Below are 23,952 nucleotides of genomic sequence, written 5' to 3'. Positions count from 1 at the left end.
TTGGACTTTATTTTCTCTTCATATTTGGTTATAGCCCATTCTCTCAATTCTGTGTAGATCAACATCAAGCACACCATGCATTCTGGAGCAGACAAAAATGGGCCTCAGAGGTGAAATGAGCAGCAGCTCTGAAACGGCTTTTCCCCCAAATATCTCCTTGACTATGATTTCCAGAAGAGCCCAGTTCAAATGCATGTGCTAATTGACCTATAGGTCTTTGTCAAACTTGATATCATGGATCTGCCTGTCAAGTGAGCTAGCAATTTGTGCCAAACCAAGTCCTGGTGGAATGAGACTCCCCAGATGGATGGAGAAGGGCCATGGGAGTGACAAACCCTGTGTAATCGAGGGCAGCACAAGGCTAGAGGATAGGGGATAGGGTGGGTAGGCATAGCATCTGGAGGAAGAAGTTGCCAGAGGAGGGTGGGTGAAAGTCAAAAGAGGAGGATGATTCTACATACATGCTGCCTGCTTCCCAGATTTTCTTCATCTGGCCGTGAGGGTAATTCCTTCTTTAAATTAGCCCAAGTACTCAAATTGGATGCTCAAAAGTGTGTGTGTGCATGCGTGTGTGTGACACATTACATGCACACCTGTACACATTCTTTGGAATTCAAAAGAATCTGTGACCCAAAACAGGGAGTTAAGAGACAAATCAATGTGGTTTGGAATAGTTGAATGCAGTTGAGTTGGGCCTTGAAGGAAAGAAGGGTTTTGGTTTCTAGAAAGATAGAGGGAGAATTGAGTGGGCTGAGGAGACCCAGGAGCAGAGGTGGAAAAGAAGGAGGTGTTAGCTTGGAGGAGCCACACCATAGCTACTGTCACTTTACTGTGTTACTAGTTCTCTGGGGGCACTCAGTCCTCTCTTTGCCAGAAGCCCTAAACATTTGTTTAGCAGGAAATCCCGTGAAGGAGGAGATGCCATTAATACCACCAGCCTCTAGCCAAAGTTAAACAATTTTTCTCAGTACTACTTAGCTCGGGCAAATACTTGACTCTCTCTGTGCCTCTTTTTAAAATATGGTAGGACAGTAATTCTCTCCTACATTTCTCATGGAGAATCAACTGACACAATGCATGTGAGAACACTTGGAAAAAATAATGCATAAAGACAGTCCTCTATGTTTTCTCATTTCTAAACACTTATTATTATCATAATTATTCTCCTCCTCATCATCATCAGTAGCAGCAGCACCAGTAATTCTAACTATTTCCATCACGCAAAATGCCCCAAGACCTTGCGTGTTGGATTTAAGTAAGAAGTCAACCCTTTCCTTTACGGGTTGCTCTGTTAGATTGGGAAACCCTGGTGGCATAGTGCTCAAGAGCCATGGCTGCTAACCAGAAGGTCAGCAGTTTAAATCCACCAGGCGCTCCTTGGAAACCCTATGGGGCAGTTCTACCCTGGCCGATAGGGTCGCTATGAGTCGGAATCAACTCGATGACAATGGGTTTGGTTTTTTGGTCTGTTAGATTGTGGATGGCAATACTCACACAACCTTTCTCCCATTTAAATTCAATTTCCTGACTTGTTTCTTCAGTCATCTTCATTATCTCTGGGTTTGAAGTACTCATTTTACTACTAGGGGCTGAATTTAGAAAAGCCTTGCCAATATATTTTGAGATTTTTTTTGTGCTTGGTACTCAAATCAAGACATCCTCAACTGCTTGGAAGCCAGACCAGGCCAGGCTGAGTTTAAAAACACAAATATTTCCTTATGCCTCCTCTGCCACTGGAATGAATAAGACTCCTTCTTGGTTGAACTATGTAGTTGGTGAGGAGTTGGGAGCTGCAGGGCCAAAGAATCTTGTGGCCAGCGATGAGCTTTTTTCTAGATCTGGAAATGCAGATGAAGAAAGTGTATGTAATGGAACTAAGTGTGGCTTGAGCTCAGTACATCTCTTGAAAGCAATTTAAAACGAAAATCTATTACCAAATAAGTATTTATTGAGCAGCTGATTTAGTTTCCATTTGCCTTATTCTCCAAAATGTCACGTCCAGGTGGGGCAAGTAACTTAAGGTATCCGTTCTTTTGGAATGTGCAGATCAAAGGAGGTCTTCAGCACTGAGGTGCTGGATCAGTGAGAATGTGCTCCTTGATTTTAAAACATTCCAGATGCTTCTCCAAGTGCATGAGACCTGTGTTATGCCTGTGTCTTGGCTGCATAGAGAACAAGGTGAAGTAAGGCTGGCTCTTGGCTTGGGGACAGTGAAAATCACCCCCACAAAGCTAAGCTTCTCCTCCTCTCCTCTCTTCCTGTCTTGCTTCAGCTTGCTCCAGCTGAATCCCCATTATAACCATCTTCAGGCCTCTACTACAAGAGAACTGGAGCATCCCCCCCTCCCCCCACCCTGTACCCCGCAGGCCTGTGCTTCTCTCTGCTTTGCCAGATGATTCGGAAGCCCAGTGGAAACCTCCTGAGCGGTATTAATTCTACTCCTTACTCTGCCACTTACTGGCTTAGAAAAGTCAGTCTTTCAAAGGTTCAGTTTTCTCATCTGTAAAATGGGGATATTTACCCACCTAATTTTTTTAATAGCTTTACTGGAGCCTGGTGGCGTAGTGGTTTAGAGCTTGGCTGTTAACCAGAAGGTTGGCGGTTCGAATCCTATGGGGGAGTTCTACTCTGTCCTATAGGGTCTCTATGAATCGGAATTGACTCAACGGCAATGGGTTATTTTTTTAATACCTTTACTGTGAAGATTAAATGAGATAATGCTTGTCAAGTGCTTAGAAGCCTTTTACATAATTAACAATGAATGTGAACTATTATCATTACTAGCACCACTACTCACAAAATGATGATTTTGCACAATCCCTATCCCATCCATACCCATGGTGTTCCAGAAAGACTGGGTCATGGACACTGGAGAGCCCAGTCCAACAGGGTACACTTAGTTGTAGTTGAATCACTTTTGGGGGACATCTAGGCCTCTTCTTCCCTTCCTGCATGAGCCTGCAACTAAAGAGACATGTCAGGCCTCTCTGTCTGGTCCTCATCCTGTGTGGAGCCCCAAACAGACATCCTTGGTTGAGATGGCATTTTTCAAAATGAAATTTGGCTTCCATTTCCAGTTTGTTTCCTGTTTGAACACACTCATGAATTCAAACTTCTGCAGGGTACATTGTGTGTCAATCTAGGAACTGCTAGTGGGACGTTTTGGGGTATGCTAGAAAGAGACTGCTGTGCTATGAAACAGTTCTCTGATTTACGGGAGTAAGATGCTGCCACACTGACCACTGAATAATTTAGTTCAACTCCTGGTTTGATGTGGCAGTATGCCATATAGCATTCGGCTCTCAGATCCACCCATTTCTGCTCAAACACAGCACAGCCCGTGCCTCAATACTGAGGGTTTGGAGGAAAAGGCAGTCAGTCAGTGTCTAGACATGGCGCATGCAAGAGACGCTCGGGGAAGATGTAGCTGGACCTCTCAGGTAAGAATCCCTATTGGTGTACTACTAGACTCCTACTGGTGTACTACTAGAGTCTCTAAGACAATGACACTAGATGTAGGGGTGGGATGGGAAGGTCTGAGTTTGGTAACAATCCAGATCAGGATAAACCCCTGGCAAAACTGGAGCCATAGTGAATTTGCCTTCTCACACCCATGTCTGGAACTCTTTTCACCCGCCTTCAAAAGGCTGAGGTCACTAATTCTGCCCTGAGTAGGGCAGTGGACAGCTCCTGCCATGGGTCATCTTCTTCTCCTACCCAAAGTCATTGCATTAAGCAGAAATGGACTCCAAGGCCTGGTTTTTCTCAATACCCAGAGGAGGATGTTATCTCTTACTGACAATACCAGCCAAGGGAGTCCTTTGGTGAATGGAGACTGGGAGACCACAGAAGTTTCCTGCAAGTCTTATGACCAGGGGGCCAGAGTATTCATTAGCATGATCTTTCTCTCAGAGGAGTCCTCATCCCAGAAAACAACAATAGCTTAGCATGGGTCTCTTGGACAATACTTACTCTTCTAGGACATCTATAGTGGAAAAAACCCTCTGCTATCCTCATCTCCCCAACACACACATAGCTTGAACAACTTCTTTCCCAGGACCTAGTGGCCTCATGTTTTCTAGCTGTTCAGATTCCCACCCTGCCTTGTCCTCTAGGGGTAGCATTTTATCAAATGTTTTCAAATGAGGGAGGGGAGATGCTACCTCCTCAGGTACATTTGAAAATGTGGGGAGGGGTGTTGGTTTGATTGTTATGACTGGAAGTCACTACTGGCATTTAGTGGGTGGTGGCTACACATGCTAAGGAGGCCTGGTGGCTCAATGGCTAAGCGCTTGGCTGCTAACCAAAAGGTCGCAGCCACCAGCCACTCTCCCGAAGAAAGATGTGGCAATCTGCTTCCATAAAGATGAGAAAACCCTATGAGGCAGTTCTACTCTGTCCTGCAAGGTCGCTATGAATCAGAATCCACTCAATGGCAACGGGTATGGGCTATTCATGCTAAATGTACTGCAATACATAGAACAAAACCACACAACAAGGAATTGTCTGTCCAAAATGTCAGTATCACCCTCATTGAGAAGCACGTTAAGATCTTCCCTTCCCATCCTCCTCCCATCAAAGTTTATGTATACTGTGTCCCATTCACTCAGATGTCTACTCTTGCTGAATCTGATAAATTTAGTATCATGCTAAGGTGTTAGGGACAGGTAATAGTTCATTTTGTTCACTTATAAAGAAATACATTTAAGCAGGGATTTTCTATGCCATCACCCAAAGTAGCGACTCAAATAGTGGATATCCTAGGCCAATGGCAGGCTGGTAAGAGAGTGGTTTGCAGGCAGGAGAGTCTTCCTTTTGGTGTCCTATTCCTTCCATGTGCAATCCCAGCCCCTCTAGTTCAGTCAGGAGAAAATTCTGGGCTTAAGACCACTGCTACGCTGAACCTCCCCCCGCCCCACACATGCACATGCCTAATCCCCCTCATGAGTGGTACAGGAAAGCAAGAAGGTAGAAGGGAAAGGATGGATGGTGTTCTGTGGATTTCCATGCCCTCTACATCCCCAAAAGGAACCTGGAAAAGCAGCTCTGGAGGCTAAAGACTCAAACAGAAAGCAGACTGAATTCTTTCAATCCTTCTTGTTTATACTCCAACTTTCTAGTTAGAAAGCAGTGTCACAAAACTGAGGAAAGATCTTTTGGGGCAAATCTAGCTTCCAACTGCACGGCTTCATGTGAATAAGAGCTTGGCACAGTACAAGGGGAAAGGCTGCTATGCAGAGAACCAAGTGGCCTGCAACTGTAGCTGGCAAACATTGAGGGTATCAAGTGCTGAACTCACGCAACATGAGAATCAACACGCCAATTGGCAGGAGAAGGGCCAGACTGGAATGGGGGTGTGGAATAGCCCCAAGGGATGAAAGTTGTCTGGGGATCATATTCCTCACCTAAGGCAGGAACATGAATAGAATCTTAATATATTCTATGGGAATCAGGTCTGGATTCTAGGTCTGACTGTAAATTTCTTGTATGACCTTGGGAAAATCACTTCCTTTATTGAGGCCTGTGTCCTTTTCTGTGATAGAAGAGAATGAATTAGAGGCTGCAAACTGGAGCCTCTGGGCCAGATTTGACCAGTAGATGTGTTTGGGTTGGTCAATCCAGTATTTTGCTGGTTTGTCTGGACACTTTGAATGCCTTGTTCTCATTGGCTCTCCAGTTCACTGCAGTCCCCATTGTCCTCCGTGATCTCACTACCCACCAGCCCCTTTCAGCCATTTTCTGTATTTCCAGTATCCATCTGGCTCCTAAAGACTCTTTAACCTTAGAAACCATGAACTAAGTGATCTCTCAGGAGGTCTTATAACTAATGTGCTATTATGGTTCCATACGTCAGCCTCTAATGTCACCAAAGGGGTGGACGGAGAGGACCTTGGGGGAAAGAAGGGCTGTCTGCCATGAACACAGCCACAAAGGGCAAGTGGGTAAAAATTAACAAGCACCACCTAAGGGAACACTTGGATGGATTTTCTTAAAGCAGGACCCCATCCTACAAAGGATGTGGTCTGTTGAACATTTATGACTTTTCCTGGCCCTCAATGTCTTTGATCATTAAAACTGACAATATTCTTTCTTTTAAAAGTGTACAAGCCACATAGGATCACGGGCCCAGCCTTGGCTATGGTTCTGCTTTGATTTTTAAACAAGTTATTCTTTTGTGGAAAATGGAACCAAGTTGCAGTCCTTCCTGTGTGATTAGATAAGCAGTTTCAGGGGAAACATTTTGGTTTTATTTATTTTTTTCTTTGCAAGGACAGTGTGACAGTGTGAACTTCCCCTAACAGAAAGCCCCTCCTAGCCCTGGGAACTTTTCTTCTTACACAGCACCCTGAGGCAAAGGTCTTTCCCTTTTAGGTCTCCAATGTCATTCTTCCTCACCCCTATTCCTGCTGTTACCTGGTAGAAACCCCAGGTTCTTACCCGACATGACTCATATTGGCCAATAAATGAGAGATGAAGTGGGAGAACAAGAAAGGCACTTTTATTTTGTTGTACAAGGAAATGGAGTCAGTGGGAGCTACTGCTGCCAAGACTGCTCACCAAGGGTGGGCAGCCAACTTACTTTCAAAGTGGTTTACAAGTAAGGAGTTCATACAAGTTACATCAGCAACGTTCTTAATCATACTACGCAGGTGCAATGGGGTTTACATATAACCTCCAAGCAAAAGGAGGATTCAGATGCAAAACTAAAGAGGGGGGAGCCCAGCAAAGGAAACCTTTTTTGTAATACAACACTGTAGGGGAGGAAGCCAGGTAAAGAATACAGCACTGCAGGGACTCTGTCTCACGATCCCTGGTATCATATGTGAGAGAGCAAAAAATTAGACTACAGTGTGAAGAGCTAAGGTGGTGAAGGTTCTTTTTATACATAAATTATGAGTCCAGAGCCTCAATGCTTATTTGCTCATTTCACCCTGATTCATGCCCAACTATAAGACTTTTCCAGTGACTGTGTTCCATGTCCTAGAATACACTCTGTTGGCCTCCGAGCTCTGCAGAAACAAGGTCCTTTGGACCCTCTGGGACTTACTGTGGGTGTTTTAGGCAGGACTGGGTGCTGTGTCTCATTGTGATGTCATCAAGAATTAACACAACCAAAGCTGCCCTCTCCCCAGTCTTACTGAGAGCAGGGGAAGTGGCCAGATGTTTAGGTTTTAAAGGGCTTTTCAGATGGACATCAGTCTGTATTCCAGGTAAGAGTCAACAGGACCTCAAACTTTCTCTTAGTAAATAAGAGCGGTACTGGGTTGTGAAACTGAAAGCTGGATTTTGTGGGTGTCAGCTCAAATGAAGGTGATAGACCTTTAAGGAGTTGTACCTCCTCCTGTCCTACTCATATACCTTGAGTTAATAATACTGGCTTTTAGGTTAGTTAAAGTCAAACAAGATCCCTCTGGAACAAACTTTATGGTTTCAATAGGTGTGAATAGATGAATTCTAAATCGGTGCCTTAGGGCAAGAAAGAAAACAGGTTGATGTTAGAAAAAGCAGAGGAAAAAAGTTTTCTCCTTAAAAATACTCTTTTCTTTGAGTTTTCCCTTACAACCTACCTTTCTGCCTTAGTTTAAAAATGGATTGACTTTCTGCTTAAAGGATAATATATTTTAATTCATCTAGACACTGTCTTTTGGTTTTCTGATTGCCTTTCCTCTTTCATTGGGCTAATGAGGAAAAGAACACTGGACAAGTCCAGGAATTAGGAGAACTGGGTTCTAGAATTGTCCCAACTGTTAATTTTGTGTATGTCTTTTTTACCTCTCCGGGCCTCAGTTTCTTCTGTAAAGTGAGAGGAGTGAATTAAATGAACCTTAAGTTTCCTCTTATAGATTTTATGAAAATATTAATTAGATCCACTGGACTATGACGATATCAGTTTATTGAATAATAAACAATAATCACTTGAATTACACACATTTGTATGAAATTAACAAAGTGTGGACATAGTGTATGCAGCATGAAAAGACCTCCAGGATTACCTAGTTCAGTGATACCCATGCTTCAGTCATTCATGTGTCACCTTCATGATTTTTTGTCATAATTTTGTATCACCTTCACTATTAATTACTTAATGTTCTCTAAATTGAATACCTTGAGTTAACACTGGCTTTCAGGCTTGTTACGTCAAACAAGACCTATTTGGGGGAAAAGTTTGTGGTTTTAAACTTGCCCTAGTCCAGTCGATCTAATATTTTCATAAAATCTACTAGAGAGACCTTGGTTTTTTTAAATCTTAAAAATATCTCCCTCATTCTCACCCTTAGCAATGCTATCCATGGAGTCACAGGTTTGATATGCTAGATAGATCTCTTTCTAAAATTTTCATTAATGTACCCTTAAAATCAATTTGTGTACTCATACTTGGAGAATGCATATTATACTTCAGAGAACATTGCTCTGGTCCCTCACTTTCAGATGTGAAAACCAAAGGTTGCAGAGATTACATTACTTGTTTCTTTTCACAAAGCAGGTTGCTATGGAGACATGAGTAGAGGCTACCTCCCCTGACTGTGTGACAGTTAGTCAGAGGCAGAGCTGTGGCTAAAATCCAGATCATCTGACTCCTAGGCCACGGCTCTTTCCACCACATCATGGTGCCCCTACAGTTGCTATTATGATCTAAGTGTCCATGTCCTTTAATGGAGATGGAACTAGAATCCAGGTCTTTCTTAAATCCAGTAAATTAAAATAATAATAAATGAATTCCTATGGCTTTGGACAAGTCATTTAATCTCTCTGGGCCAGAGCTTTCTTATGTATCTAAATGATAAACTAGTTCCAGTTCTGACTCCTGCCACGTGGGGAGAAAATAGTAGCTACCACTGAGAAAGCATTTACTAGGTGGTGCAAACCGCTGGTAATCAAAAGTTTGGAGGTTTGAGTCTACCCAGAGGCACCTCAGAAGAAAGGTCTGGTGATCTACTTCTGAAAAAGAAGCCACAGAAAACCCTGTGGAGCACAGTTCTACTCTGACACACATGGCGTCGCCATGACTTGGAATTGACTCCGTGGCAACTGGTTTTTTCTTTTTCACTAAATTACTTTGTTTCACCCTCATGACAACAACTATAAGTGAATGGGACCAGATGAGTTTTCAGGGATCTTTCTTCTCTTAAATATTACTCTTCTAACAAAGAGAATGAACCCAAGTTTGCTTACCCAAAGAAATATGTGTGTATGAAAGGAGAATAAGCGTTCTAACTTTTAGGGAAACCAGATAATCCAGACAGTCCCAGAGAATCTCAAATCAAGTTTATAAAGTAGTAAGAAAAGAGGGAAGGGGCTTTGGCTTTCCCATTAGGCATTTGTGTCTTATACAATGAGTTTCCTCCAGATAAATTCAACAGGTGAGCATATTGATCTTCTAGTCTAAGGTTAGGAGTTGAATCCGGTTAGCTCCAGCTGTCTGCTCATCTGTAAGCTAGGCTTAAACATCCCTGCCCCATGACATCACAGAGCTGCTTTGAGGCACAAATGAGGTAATGACAGTGAGCAGCTGTGAGAAAACTAAAGGGCCCCACTAAGTTGAGAAATCTTTGCCACATGGACTTGCTTCCCATGGGAAAAAATGCTTCTTTTTATCAGAGAAGGTAAGGTTGGGTAGAGGGAGCTTCCTTCCAGGTAGCTTATCCTAGCTCTGGACATTCTCGAGTTCTCATTTCATGCAACTGTCTGTTATTTTTTTCTGTCCTAGATTTACTACTCTGAAGGTGGACAAGCTGCAGCCATTGGGCGATTTAAAAATCGAATTGTAGGGTCTTCCCAACCAGGTAATGCGTCTATCACCATTTCTAACATGCAGCCAGCAGATACCGGAATTTACATCTGTGATGTTAACAACCCCCCAGACTTTGTTGGCAAAAACCAAGGCATCCTCAACGTCACTGTGTTAGGTATGAACAACTTTTTCTGCCTTTTTCTCTTCTTGGAGTAACTCAGGACATTGAATGAGCCAGGGCAGCGATTTATGGTGCCAATTCAGTCCCTGGGGTAAACATCCTTCCTGCTCCTTTTATGAGTCAGAATCGACTCGACGGCACTGGGTTTGGTTTGGTTTTTTGGCTCCTTTTATTATCAGGGAGATAGAGATATACCACCAGCACAACCCATATCCAGATGCTGCGAAATCACTCATAAAACTTGTTGAAAAAATTGCCATACCAAAGGGACTGCCAAAGTGATAGACAGCAGTAGATGAGCGGGAGTCCAGGGGTCTCTATCCCTGATGGACAGACTGGGAGCAGATAGGACGGCCCCTAGTCTCGCTAAATGATTACTGGCTACTCTTTCAGAGGAAGCTTCCATTTAGATCCAGTCCTACCTGAGAGACAACTGTCAGCTTAGTGGAATTTAAGAGATAACAAAAGGGCCTTCATCAACCTCACCCCACTCCACCCTCCACCAAATACTTCTTCTAAGCCTGCCACAATTCCCCCCATTGAATTATTCTTTTGAACAAAGGCAGGAAGCTCCTTTTTAAAAATGCTAATGCTATTTGGAAAAAGGACTACACTTTAAGGCTGTGTTGATGATTCATTTATTTATATGCAAATATTCAATAGGTGACCTTGGGTAAGTCATACCCCCTCTTAAAATGAACCTGGAGTAGTTCATTTATTCAACCAGTATTTGTTGAGTGCCTATTTTGTGCCAGGGGCTATGAGGTTTACAGTGATGGAGAGATGTGGTTTCTGCCCTTAGGGAGCCCACAATTCAGCAATTTTCAGGGCTCCTTCCAATCTCTGGCTATGAGTGAGCAATGGAAGCTTAATTCCTGTGTACAAGTACTAAAGGGATGGGTGAGAAAGCTGCCAAACTTCAGCGACTAACCAATTGAGCTAAGGGTTATCCTACTTCTAAACCAAACCAAACCAATTGCCGTTGAGTCATTCTGGCTCATGGCAACTCCATGTGTTGTAGATCTGCACTTCATAGAGTTTTTAAGGAAAAAAACCTTTTGGAAGCTGATTGCCAGGCCTTTCTTTTGAATCTCCTCTGGGACAGTTTGAACCACCAACCATTCAATTAGCAGTCCTGTGCTTAACCATTTGCGCCACTCAGGAACTCCTGCCGAGAGACTCCAACTTCTAAGTAACCCAAAATGGAATGGGTCTAGTCATTGCTCCTCTTGAGCCGTGTGTATACATCACAGGAAAAGAGGAATTAGATCCAAACAGCAATTGAGTAGCTTGGAAAAGCAGCAATTGGTAACAAGGTACACACCTAGGAGAACAGTCCAGACTTGTCTTGATTTACTGTCCAGGTGAGGCCAAAAATGAACCAGCTGACATTGACTATGAGGTTTGCCACTGCATCTACTTTCTTAGCAAAGACGGAAAGGTACCTAAAAGTTAATTGTTAAGAGTGAGGTAGCTCAATCAATCATGTTTTTATTCTACTGATCCCTGTGCTAAGCACTGGGATACAAGGGAGGAAGACAGGAGAAGTATACACAAGCCCCTTATTGGAGGAGTTTATATTCCTGTTGGGAAGACTAGCCATGCACACGGAAACTAGATAGTGTGGGATAAGGCCAAAGCACCAGGCTGGGGGCTGGAAGATCTGGGTCCTCGCACTTATTCCGCTACCTTAGGCAAGTCAGCCTACCTTTCTCTGGCCATTGTGAGATGAGGTTGTAATTCCTGCCCTGTCTTACTTACAGCTTTGTTATGAGGATCAAATTCGATACTGGAAACTAAAGGGTTTTTAAATGTTCAAAGAAATTGAGGAATTAGTCTAATGCTTTTCTATTTTTCCTTTGCTCTGGGGTATTCTTCTGACCAGGAACAACCTAAATAGGCCAAGCCGCTTTATCTCAGGACTTGGAAATAGCCTTGAGATAGGCAAGAAGGCTAATGTTCTTAAATTTAAAGTTGAGAGGATCCCAAATCAACTTCCATAAAAAGTTGAGGGTCATTTCCTCTCCTAGTTGTTCTTTCCCATGAGGCTTTGGGTCAGGTTGTTACTGCCATGACTGTGTCATGGCTTTTTCTTAAGCATCCAGGACCCAGGCAAGGTAAGAGGCAGAAAGGGTCTATGGATTTCCTTTTGTCTGGGAGCTCACAAAAATTCTATTTTTATTCATTGCAATTGTGCTAAGAACAACAGCAGCAGCAAATTCTACAAATTTAGGGGGGTTTTTTGGAGAGTTCGAGACTGCAGTTCTCAAATCCCATTGCACATGAGTGCTCATTCTGCTTGCCCTAACTGGGGGGTGGGGCATGGTAGGGTGGGTAGGTAAGGGAGGCCAGTGGTGGGGGAAAGTGTTGCTCTTTCCTTAAAGATGGCTCTTCCTAGCAATGTATCTTTCAGAGGAATTTCATTACGTAGTGATAATTGATCCCAGGCATTCATTTGTTTATGTATGGATTCATTCAACAAACACTGAACATATGTACCAGTTGCTGTACTAGGCAATGAAGATGGAAAGACAGGGTCCCAGCCTTCCCAACATTCAGAATTAGTGACAGAGGCAGATATATAACGTGAAATCTTACAGTAGAGGCAGGAGAGGAGAGCTATGAGAGCACAGGGGAAAGCCGTCCAAAGGCAACTGGGCAAAGCTTATGGGAGAAACTGACTTTTGCTCCAAGTACTGAGGTGGCAGGATGCAATTTAGGCGAAGGAAACAGTAATGAACAGAGGCAGCAATGAACAAAAGACCAGGTGGTTTGGATGACCGTTCATTTGAGAGATTTCCATTCGGTATGGCAACCTTGGAAAATTAATCTCTGAAAATTACCAAGATGGAAGTTTGATTCATTATGTTGTGTGCGTTTGGGATGAGCATCACCTTCCTTCTGCAATTTGGCACATAAAAAGAATTCATTTAGAGAAGGTTTGAGAACACACTGAATCATTGTCATTTATCTTCTGAGGTGAGGCTTTTCCTCCTACCCCAATTCTGTTGAAATCAATAAAGCTAAATGGTAGGATCTGTGGCTTTGCCAGTAAAACATCCAAGTTCTACTAGGAATTTTAACGGGATGAAATGTCAATTCAATCCTGACTCAGTAGTTTTAGAAAATATATAGGTTTGGGATGTGATTCAAAGTGATTCACTAAGTGTTTTGTTAATAAAAGGGAAAAAAATGTTTAGTATAAAAGCGCCTATCTGAGTTTGATTCTGGACTCAAGAAATAAGTGCAAGTCATTCCAGGTTTTTGTCCATAATTTAGTTCAAGTCCTAGTGTCCCACTTTGTGGTAAGACAGCCCCATTTAGTTTTCTGTTTAAATTGGTGTGTTTTGCTGTAAAGGCTATAAAATCTCCATTTTAAGCAATTTTAGAGGGGAATAAAAGGCAATATCTAAATCCAGTGATAGTTGCAATGGACTTGTGGTTAAATTACCTAGTTTAGGGTCAGCGAATCCAACAAGTTGCTCCCATCTGACAAAATCAATGGTAAGGAACAAAAAAATAAAGAGTTGAGTGCAAAAATACTTCTTTTAACTAAAAGATGCCTATTTAAAAGATAGGGACAGTGAAGTGCTTCCATGAAAAAGCTACAGCTATATCCATCTCTTTTCTCACTCACATATACAGGCGTTTGGTTAGAGTCTGAGATGGGCGAGTAGAGCAGAAATCAATAGAAGATTAATTTCAGTGACAGGTTATAAAATGTGGCAGCAGGCATTATTAGTTCTACCCATGGCCAACAGTAATTCAACATGCAAGACATTGTATATATTATTTTATTTAATCTTTGGATCAGCTGGAAGTTAGATAATCTCTTGTTCACATTTTACAGACTCACCTCAACTGAGGCTTGGTTGAGATGGTAACTTGCCTAAAGACATCTAGGGTGAAAGTTGCAGAGCCAGTCCGTACTCTGTGTGGACCCAGAGTTGTGCTCTTAACTGCTGCATCCCGAGTAAGAGCTGGAGAGCTGAGCAGTCTGGAGACATTTAAGGTCTAACTAGCCGAACAAAGTTAGAGAACCTAAGCCTTGGAAAGGTTTTGTATCGAAATTAAGAAGGGCGAGTTGGAAAGTGTAGAAATTCAGATCATTATCTGAAGCTGTGAAAAGTAAGATGAGTGAGGAGATGCAAATTCCCAGCTTCCTACTCCCTTCTCCACTGAAGTGTTTCATAAGCAGCTTGTGTGCTGTGGAGTCTATTCCAACTCGTAGTGACCCTATATGACAGAGTAGAACTGTCTTTAAGGGAGTAGGTGGCCAGATCTTTCTCTTGTGGCAGCATGGTGAGTTTGAATCACTGACCTTTCGGTTAGCAGCCGACTGCTTAACCATTGCACCACCAGGGCTCCTCATAAGCAGCTTAAACTCAGTATGCCCCAAACTGACCACATCATCATCCCGTTCTCCACCTCACCCCTTTCCCTAAAACCTGCTCTTCCTCCTGTGTTCTTTTTCTTCGAATGACAAAACCATGTACCCAGCTGCTCAAATCAGATACCTGGGAACCATCACTGGCCCTACCCTCTCCCTCATCCACCATATCCGGGTGGTCACCCAGTCTTGTTTCCACTTCCTTAATAACTCTTGAATCTGTCTCCTCCTCTCCCTTAGTTCAGGCACCCCCAGACTCAGAGCAATCCATTTAAACCTTAAAATGACCATCATCACTCTCCTACTTAAAATCCTTCCATGGCTCCCATCTGCTCTCAGTATAAAAGTAAACCTTCTCAACTGGAAAAATACTGAGAATCTGAATCTCCTCACTAATCCTACTTTTCACTGCTTCTTCTAACCTTAATCTTAAAAGGTCCTCCAAGATAAAGCCTCTGCTGTTCTTTAGCCTCATCTCTCATCACTTTCCCCACCCTACTTCAGAACTGTGTTAAAGCAACTTTGGAATTCCTGGCGCCTAGTCCAGTACCAGGAGCCCTGGTGGCGCAGTGGTTAAGAGCTTGGCTGCTAACCAAAAGAGCAGCAGTTCAAACCCACCGGGCGCTTCTTGGGACCTCTAGGGGGTGGTTCTACTCTGTCCTATAGGGCCACTATGAGTCAGAATTGACTTCAGGGCAACGGGCTAGTCCAGTGCCAAAGAGCCCTGGTGGCACAGTGCTTAAGTACTTGGCTGCTAACTGAAGGGTAAGTGATTTGAACCCACCAGCCACTCTGAGGGAGAAATATGTGGTAGTCTGATTCTGTAAAGATTACAGCCTTGGAAACCCTATGAGGCAGTTCTCTTTGAGGCACCAGGTTTTTGGTTTAGTCCAGTGCTGGGCACACAGAAGGCACTCAGTCAATGCTCGTTGAATGAAGAATGAATCAAGATTTCAGCACTGTCTAACACACTTGCCCAAAATGGGCTTTCCCTATCCATAAGGGACACGGGCAAATTCAAACCCTTCTGTCGTTTTTATGTCACCCACAGATGAATGAAGGTTTATGAAAATGACTTATGAAGGAAAAGAGAAAAAATAAACATTAATAAGATATTTAAAAAAATAAAATAGCGAGTCCTTAACGTATTAAGGGTTCTAGTTTCCTTTAAAATTGTGCTTTAAAAGTATAAGCTATGTTCATAGTCGTTTAGTGTTTGCTTACATTTGGCTGTTTTAAGAAAGGCGTATTTTAAGATACAATGAGAGAAGTCATGGTTATGAATCTCGAGAGGAGGCAGACAGAGGAAACACTCTTTGAATCTTAATGGCCTTGTGACTAGAAGCTTCCTGCTGTTGAAGTGCTATACCTCCACCTGGTGGTATAACCAGATCATTGTCGAAATAAGTTTTTTATAGGTTTTTAAGATAAACACATTCTGCAAACAAAGTGAGGAAGTGACTGTAACTGTCACAGACTGCCATTCATCCTGCATTTTCACTCTCTGTCATTGCCTTACAGTCAAACCTTCTAAGCCCTTTTGTAGCATCCAAGGAATACCAGAAACAGGTCACCCTGTTTCTCTCTCCTGCCTCTCTACGATTGGAACACCTACGCCTGTGTATTACTGGTATAAACTTGAGGGAAAAGACATCATTCCAGTGAAAGAAAGCTTCAGTAAGTATAACCTTTAGCAGCCCCACGCAAGCATGAGTGTGCTGGCTGCTTGTCTTTAAGTGTCAATCTAAGTTCCTTGGGATGGTATAAAAAGTATGTCTCCCACTAATTGTGGTCTGGTCTTCCCTCCAGCTTCTAGAAGGTAGCTCGTTTTTGGTTCAGAGGTGCTGTGGGTATGGAAGAAATAGGTATGGCCCCAAATGGACTACATTTAGAACTGTCCTGAGGGCTCTGATTGGACCCTGGACTTGGGAGGCCAATGTGGGGAAGTGGGTGGGCACTGAATGATCTCCTACACCGACATGATCTGTACCCCTGTAAGAGATTTGAAGTCTATTTCCTGCTTTGACAGATCCAGCCACCGGGATTTTGGTTATTGGAAATCTGACAAATTTTGAAAAAGGTTATTACCAATGCACAGCTATCAACAACCTTGGAAATGGTTCCTGCGAAATTGATCTCACATCTTCACGTGAGTTGATTATACAACTTGAACAGTTTCTCCTTAAGTCAAATATCCTCAGCCAGTTAGCTAGGAGCCCTGGCTAGGCCTTTCTGCCCCGCTGGGAATTTTTTGTGTTTTATTTCTAGGTTGATAAGGCGAATGATCATCTGACAATAACTAATGCTCACATAATATATGGGTCACATAAAAGCGAATTCATTGAAGCCTCACGAAATCTCCGGAAGGTAGTTATTATTACTCAATAAATAAAACAAAAGCCTCACTGGTAGTATGCTGGCTGAACTTCTCTTTCTGATTCTGTTGCTAAACCCAGGTGAAACTATAGCTATCTATGTCAAACACGTAGTTCCCAAACTTTTCTAGTTATTAACTCATTTGTTAAGATCTGCCTCTAATAAAAGCAATAACACCCTCACCCATTATAGGCACAGTAGCTATTGTTTCGGGAGTACAAACTATGTGCCAGGCACTCTGCCAGGTGCTGAGTGAGCATTCTCTCACTCAATCCCGACAACCACTCCATCTAGGTGGTAGGATGTATTGTTAGCCTCATTTGGCCATGAAAAAGAAATGGAAGCTCAGGGAGGTAAGTGACTTGTCCAGGGTCATCTAGTTGGTAACTGGCAGAGCCTGATGCCTCTAAACTTCAATTTTCCTGTTGAAAGGTGCCTAATTACTCTCTGGAGTCCCTGTAGGGCAAACGGTTAAATGCTCAACTACTAACCAAAAGGCTGGCAGTTTGAACCTGCAGAGGTGCCTCAGAAGAAAGGCCTGGTGATCTGCTTCCAAAAGGTCACAGCCTTGAAAACTCTATGGAGCGCAGTTGACTTCATGGCAACTGGTTTTAATTACTAAGCATAATACTTAAGGGCCCCGGAACTGTCAAATTGGGCCAATCCAGGGCAAGTCTTCACAATGTATGTCTCACCAAACCTCTCAAGGATCACATAAGAACACCCAGGATCTTGTCATCTACTCATTTTACTAGCTTACTTTGAATCTGGGGTTTTAATGCACATGCAGTCCCTGGGTTACGAATGTCTGACTTATGGACAATTCCTACTTGCCCTTTAATGTTACACAAATTTGCTCTCACTGTGAAACGGTTGAGACAGCTACCCTATTTACAACAAATTCTTCATCACAATCACCTTCACTTGCTGCACCAAAAAACTAACACCAAACCCAGTACCATCGAGTCGATTCCAACTCATAGCGACCCTATAGGGCAGGGTAGAACCGCCCCATAGAGTTTCCAAGGAGCGTCTGGTGGATTCAAACTGCCGACCCTTTGGTTCACAGCCGTAGCACTTAACCACCACACCACCAGGGTTTCCGATAGAGCTTTAAATCACTGAAAAGGCTTCCAGCCTTTCCTTGCACTAAAGACTAAATAAGAACCGTATGCACCTGTTCGGACTTACCTACAAATTCTTAAAGATACACTCAGGAACAGATCTCGTTTGTAACCTGGGGACTCCCTGTATCCAGGAGTGTCAAGTTTCACTGGCCTGTTGCTCTTTCTCTATGTGAGGGGTGTGGTGTAAGGGAGCTAAATCTTCAACTTCAGAGTAGGAAGTCTATAGAAAATGTCTAAAGTTGAAAAAGGCAAGACACATCAGAACAGAGTTAAAGATGGTTGCCTCATGAATGGGACTCACAGATGGAGAGCAGCAGGGCAAGGGATCAATGTCTGTTTTTTTTTTTTTTTATCATAAGCCTAGTAAAATGATTTAATTTTTCCAATTATTTGCATGTGTTCCTTTAATCAAAAAATTAAAGGAATTAGCAGGCAACTCAACGAGCCTTTTGTCTCAGGATATAAAATGTCCAACCCTGCTTGAGGGGAGGCAGATGGAGATGGGTCCCCTTATAACTTAGACAATGAATGGTCTCTCAGGGACAGCACCTTGGTGCTCAAAGGTCTGGTGCTCAGCTGGATCGTCTTGTACTCATTAAGTTTTTCCACAGACTGATGTAATAAACCAGATGCCTGTTTATTGAAATGGGCAGATCCTTTTTCTGGGGCCAGAATGGACGAGGCTGCTTGATGCATTCCACGAGCATGGAATCTGGCAAAAGAGAAGGTTTTTAAGGATCTGTTTCACCTATGTTCTGGGAAAGCTTGGTGAAATGTCCCTGCCTATAAGAGAGATCAAGGAGCCCTGGTGGCGCAGTGGTTAAATGCTCAGCTGCTAACCCAGAGGTTGGTGGTTCGAACCCACCAGCAGCTCTGTGGGAGAAAGATGTAGCAGTCTGCTTCCGTAAAGATTTACAGCTTTGGAAACCCTGTGGGGCAGTTCTATTCTGTCCTCTAGGGTTGCTATGAGTCGGAATCAACTCAATGGCAATGGTTTTTTAACAGAGGTCATTTCTCTGGTGACCAGATTGCAGCCCCATGGTGTCTCTCTCACTAACCAAGAAAATACACATGGAACACTCACTTCTAGAAAACTCCTTTAGAAAGTAACCCAGCCTCCCTGCAGTCAGTATATTTTTTTATTTCGGTGTGTAAATATCAATGGTTAACTTACACAATCAAACCAGTCATCTTATCTTCTCCCACTCTGAGTCCAACTGGCATAGTTCTAGGAGTTTCCATTCTCCCAGCCTATACATGTCACTTCCCCACTGTGTGAATGGCCCAAATATTCCCCACTCGTCACCCATGCACATGTATGCACATGTATGCTCCACTTTACTAATCAGCTGCTTGTGTCCTCCATCCAGAACCAGAAGTTGGAATCATTGTCGGGGCCTTGGTGGGTAGCCTGGCAGGTGCTGCCATTATCCTCTCTGCTGTGTGTTTCGCGAGGAACAAGGCAAAGGCAAAGGAAAGAAAGAGAAATTCTAAAGCCACCACAGAGCTGGAGTAAGACCTTACTTTGTTGTCTTGACTTGGATACAGACATTTCTCAGGCATAGCTCTTTCAGTCCATTCTTCCTAAGCACTCCTTTTGGCATAAAATATCAGAGATTCTCTTCCTGCTCACTCTCACGGCTTTTAGAAAAAGAATGATTACAACTATCAATTACTGAGTGCCAAGAGCCACACCCTGTTTTAAGTACTTTATGTATCTTTAATCTTCACAACAACCTTATGAGGTAGGTACTGTTTTTAGTCTCATTTTAAGAGATGAGGAGAGGAGCCCTGGTGGTGCAGTGGTTAAAGTGCTCGGCTGCTAAACAAAAGGCTGGCTGTGGTTCGAACCCACCAGCCACTCTCCAGGAGAAACATGTGGCAGTCTGCTTCCGTAAAGATTACAGCCTTGGAAACCCTATGGGGAAGTTCTACTCTGTCCTATAGGGTCGCTATGAGTTGGAATAGGTTCGACGGCTGTTGGTTTGGTTAGAAATGAGGAAACAGACATTCAGAGAGGTTAAGTGACTGCACCAGGTCACACAATGAGTAAGCTGCAGAGCTGGTATTTGATTTGGGGTTGGAGAGAAGAAGAGAACAGCCATCAGGGAAGGCCTTACTTGTTGGGCAACTCAGAATCAGGTAGGACAGGCTGGCATCTCCTTCAGAATGAACCCTGGGCCAGAGTGCAGAGGGGCTGGCCTTTGTCTTCCAGATACGAATTCAGTGATGTCATGTTGCTCTTCAGTTACCAGAGGTCTGTCAGTGTGGCACCTAGGCCCCAAGCACAGGCTTTTTTCTCCTCTCTTGTCATCTCACCTCCCATCCCCTCAGGGCTCTATCCTCCACTCCAAAGTGGAAGCCAGTTACCTTAGAGACCAACTAATGTCAGTAGTAAGGACATTAATTAATGTCAGTAATAAGAGATAACATTCATTGAGTGCTTGGTCTGTGCTAAGTACTTTATGTGTATTATCTCATTCAATCCTAGGAGGTGGGTATCATCATAGGTGAGGAATCTTAGGCATAGAGAGGTTAACTAAAGTTCACTCAGAGCAACCCAAACCCAGATCTATGTCCAATGGCCATATACTTAATCACTATAGTGGCACAGTGGTTAAGAGCTTGGCTGCTAACCAGAAGTCCCATGGAGTCACTATGAGTCAAAATCGACTCAACGGCAAGGGCTTTTGGTTTTTTATAACTCCTCAGTTCTTGGGAATCTTGGAAATGCTGGGTTTACATAGGAAAGTATGTCTTCTTGACCTGATTTTGAGTCACCTCTGACTTCTATTGGCTAGCTATGAGACCTTGGGCTCATCTGAGTCTGTTTTTCAACTTACAAGTGGGGATGATTTCTCCTCACCTTCCTCAAAGGCACTTATACTTCCTCAAAGTAGATTATGAATATGAAATCACTAGGCTAATTACTGTCACAGGGACATTATAGAGTCAGAGACTCTTCAGACCAGGAAAGGTGCTGATCTTGAACCTTTTTGTGTAGCATCGTGAAAGCTCCACCTCTTGGGCTCAAGAGAATTGTCATTGAACCAATCCAATCTATGTAGCATTATTCCTCTTTGGAAATGGAGTGAGGTTGGTGGGAGAATGGGATGAAGTGTTGTGCTTTTTCTTAAGCCAATAATAATAACTGTAAAAATCCTAATTGGTAACACCTTCCAAGGAAAAGAGAAGAAACAAACAGCACCAGTAGTCTTCTAAAGGGTGAGAGGCAAGCCAATGAGGATGAGATGTGCAGGTAGGGCAGCCTCTGGGACACTCCTTTGTCCCATATCACAGAGAAGAACTGCCCCATAGGGTTTCAAAGACTGTACATAGAAAGCAAACTGCAGTTTGGAAGCAAACTGCCACCTTCCTCCCACAGAGCGGCTGGTGAATTCAAACCACTGACCTTTCAATAATAATAGCCATCATTTATTGGGCACCAGGCACTATGTTGAGTGCTATTCATATGCCATTTCATACAACTCTCATAAGAACCCCAAAACGGTCAGTATTTGTATCCCCATGTCACAGAAGAGAAAACTGAGGCTCAGAGAGGTGAAGCAATTTGCCAAAAGTCACAGAGGATAGTAAGTATAAAAGGAGGAATCGAAACCCACAACGTCTGACCCCACATCCAGGGCTGACTTAATGCATCAGGCAGGGGAGGCAGTGCCTGGGCCCCACAACACTTTTTAGGGGCTCATGAAAATGTTTTCTTTTAAAATCAGAAGAAAAAAACAAACTTTCAGGTTGAATAAAATGCTTTCATATATTAATATAGTTATATTAATAATTATATATTATATTATTATATTAATAATACCATCTAGTTGTCTTTATACCAAAACCAAAAAAACCCAAACCCACTGCCGTTGAGTCGATTCCAACTCATTGTGACCCTGTAGGACAGAGTAGAACTGCACCATAGAGTTTCCAGGGCTGTAAATCTTTATGGAAGTAGACTGCCACATCTTTTTCCCATGGAGCAGCTGGTAGGTTCAAATCACTGACCTTTCGGTTAGCAGCCAAGTGTTTTAATACCTGGGCCAGCAGGGCTCCTTCTTGATACTGACACAGTTATAAAATATAATCTTTAATATTTTTTATGGAGGACAGGGGCCATGAAGGCAAAAGTGTCTAGGGCCCACAGAAGTCAGCCCATGCCCTTAACCACTATTCTATTTTTTTCTCTAGTGTATATCACACTTGTTCATTTGTTCATCCCTCCTTCCTCAACTACATACTAGGTATGAGGATGGTGCAAGACTGGACAGTGCTTTGTTCTGCTGTACATAGCATCACTATAAGTTGGAACTGACTTGAGAGCACCTAACAACCACCACCAACCATGTACCAAGTATTATGCTAGATAGAGTGGGAGACAGAGATGCAGCAAACCATGGTTTTGACCCTCAAAAACCTTATTATATCCTTTGACCCCTTCATTCTGATATCAATTTTCCCACCCTTTAAACACTGCTCTGTCCCTCAGGAACTCTCATTATATTGATGGGATCTAACCTTTCTGAACCCAAAATGGAGACACATAGTCTGCTGGTGGGTCACGATATTTGAAATCACTGATGTCCTGAACAGTCTAGGACCTGTGGGCATTGAAGCTACAGAGCCTGTGGCTCCATGTAAAGAAACTTGAAAGTTAGCATTTCCCTAACTTGCTCTTCCCTGACCTTTCTTCCTGCAGACCAATGACAACGGTAAACCAAAGTACAGAGTATGAGTCGATGCCACCTGAAGTCATCCAGGTAGAAACAACTCAGCCACCTTCCACCCTTGACATTGACCCTGCTACTATCCTGGAGCCACACCATGAGCCTGAGCCTGAGCTAGAACCTGCCTCGGAGCCCGGTTCAGGGGCTAAGCCTGCTCCAGTCCCTGAGTTTGAGATTGAGCTTGATCTGGAGGAGCCGGTGCTGGTGCCGGTGCCGGAGCTGGAGTCGGAGCCGGAGTCAGAGTCGGAGCTGGAGTCGGAGCCGGAGCCCGAGCCTGAGCCCCAGCCCCAGCCCCAGCCCGAGCCGGAGCCCGAGGTTGCAGTTGGGCCCTTCTGTGATGAGAAGGGAGTGGTTAAGACATAGGCTGGTGGCCTAAGATATAGTGTTCATCACTAAGGAACCCACCACTGGTGTTTGCAATTCACTTGATATAAGCGACTCCCCACCACCCCCCTCCATTCTAAACAACCTCTTCTAACTGTGTACTCACAGGCTCCTAATAAGTGGGTCAAGATAACTACTAAATACATTCAAGGGTTCCTACATTATCAGTATAATGTACTTATAATTTTACTAACATGTAAGCATAACAAATGACAAGGCAAGTAATTTCTAACTCAGTTAAAGGGATTTTGTAACAGCATTTACATTTCAGAAAGCCTTATTTCTCTATTTTTAGCTACTCTTCATTATGTTCCACATGCACACATGACAAGGTGGCATTAAATAGATTCAATCTTTTTTCTAAGGTTAGTTGTCAGGGTTTCCCTATTCATTTTTATACTGACCACTAAGAAAAGAATTCACCAGCATCATCTCATAGACTGGAAGGAAAAACAAATTCTTCAAAACTTCCAGAGGAGAATATGGAAAGGGTACATATTAATTGGTAAACAGCATTTAAAACCAGGTCTTAAAATTAATGCTTAATTTGTCATATTAGATTTCCCAAGGAAACACCTGTTATCCAGTATCCGAGCACAGCAAATTAAAAAAAAAAAATCCAATTTTTAAATGCAAAATAATGTACAAGCAAACAATTCCAAGTAACATTGTCCTTCAGTGAATACAAAATGTTGATATCATAGGTGATGTACAATTAACTTTCAATGAGCTATTATGTTATCACTGTACCTGATGCTATCTGCTTTGGAAGGACCAGACCAGGAAACTGTTCTAAATGAACACTTCAGAGTTATTTTAGATAATCCGAACTAATTACTCAAATAATCTGTTCTACTATCGATATATTTCACGTTAATAAAGCATTATCACCCTTGTATAAATGTTAAATGAACTAAAATGCATAGATACCACCTCTTCTTCACCTATTAAAAGATTTTTAATGATCGTATTTTCCCCACACCCCACCTTGGAGAAATTTACAGGTAACGTTTTCATTTGTGTAA

At 42.9% G+C, this 23,952-nt stretch overlaps 1 protein-coding gene across 1 annotated transcript in view; it reads left to right on the top strand.

Annotated features, from left to right (window-relative positions):
- Positions 1-22,906, top strand: part of VSIG1 (V-set and immunoglobulin domain containing 1) — a 36,940-nt gene extending 14,034 nt beyond the window's left edge. Inside the window, exons 3-8 of the mRNA XM_049871432.1 lie at positions 3,333-3,440; positions 9,710-9,908; positions 15,826-15,981; positions 16,334-16,453; positions 19,178-19,319; positions 22,516-22,906. Coding sequence (XP_049727389.1) covers positions 3,333-3,440; positions 9,710-9,908; positions 15,826-15,981; positions 16,334-16,453; positions 19,178-19,319; positions 22,516-22,906 — 1,116 coding nt within the window. The remainder of the gene's footprint in view (positions 1-3,332; positions 3,441-9,709; positions 9,909-15,825; positions 15,982-16,333; positions 16,454-19,177; positions 19,320-22,515) is intronic.
- Positions 22,907-23,952: the final 1,046 nt, after the last annotated feature.

This window comes from Elephas maximus, chromosome X (assembly GCF_024166365.1).
Source record: "Elephas maximus indicus isolate mEleMax1 chromosome X, mEleMax1 primary haplotype, whole genome shotgun sequence".
In the NCBI taxonomy this organism is placed as follows: domain Eukaryota; kingdom Metazoa; phylum Chordata; class Mammalia; order Proboscidea; family Elephantidae; genus Elephas; species Elephas maximus.
Note: the sequence above shows the minus strand (reverse complement) of the source record. Positions and strands in the feature narration are given on the sequence as shown.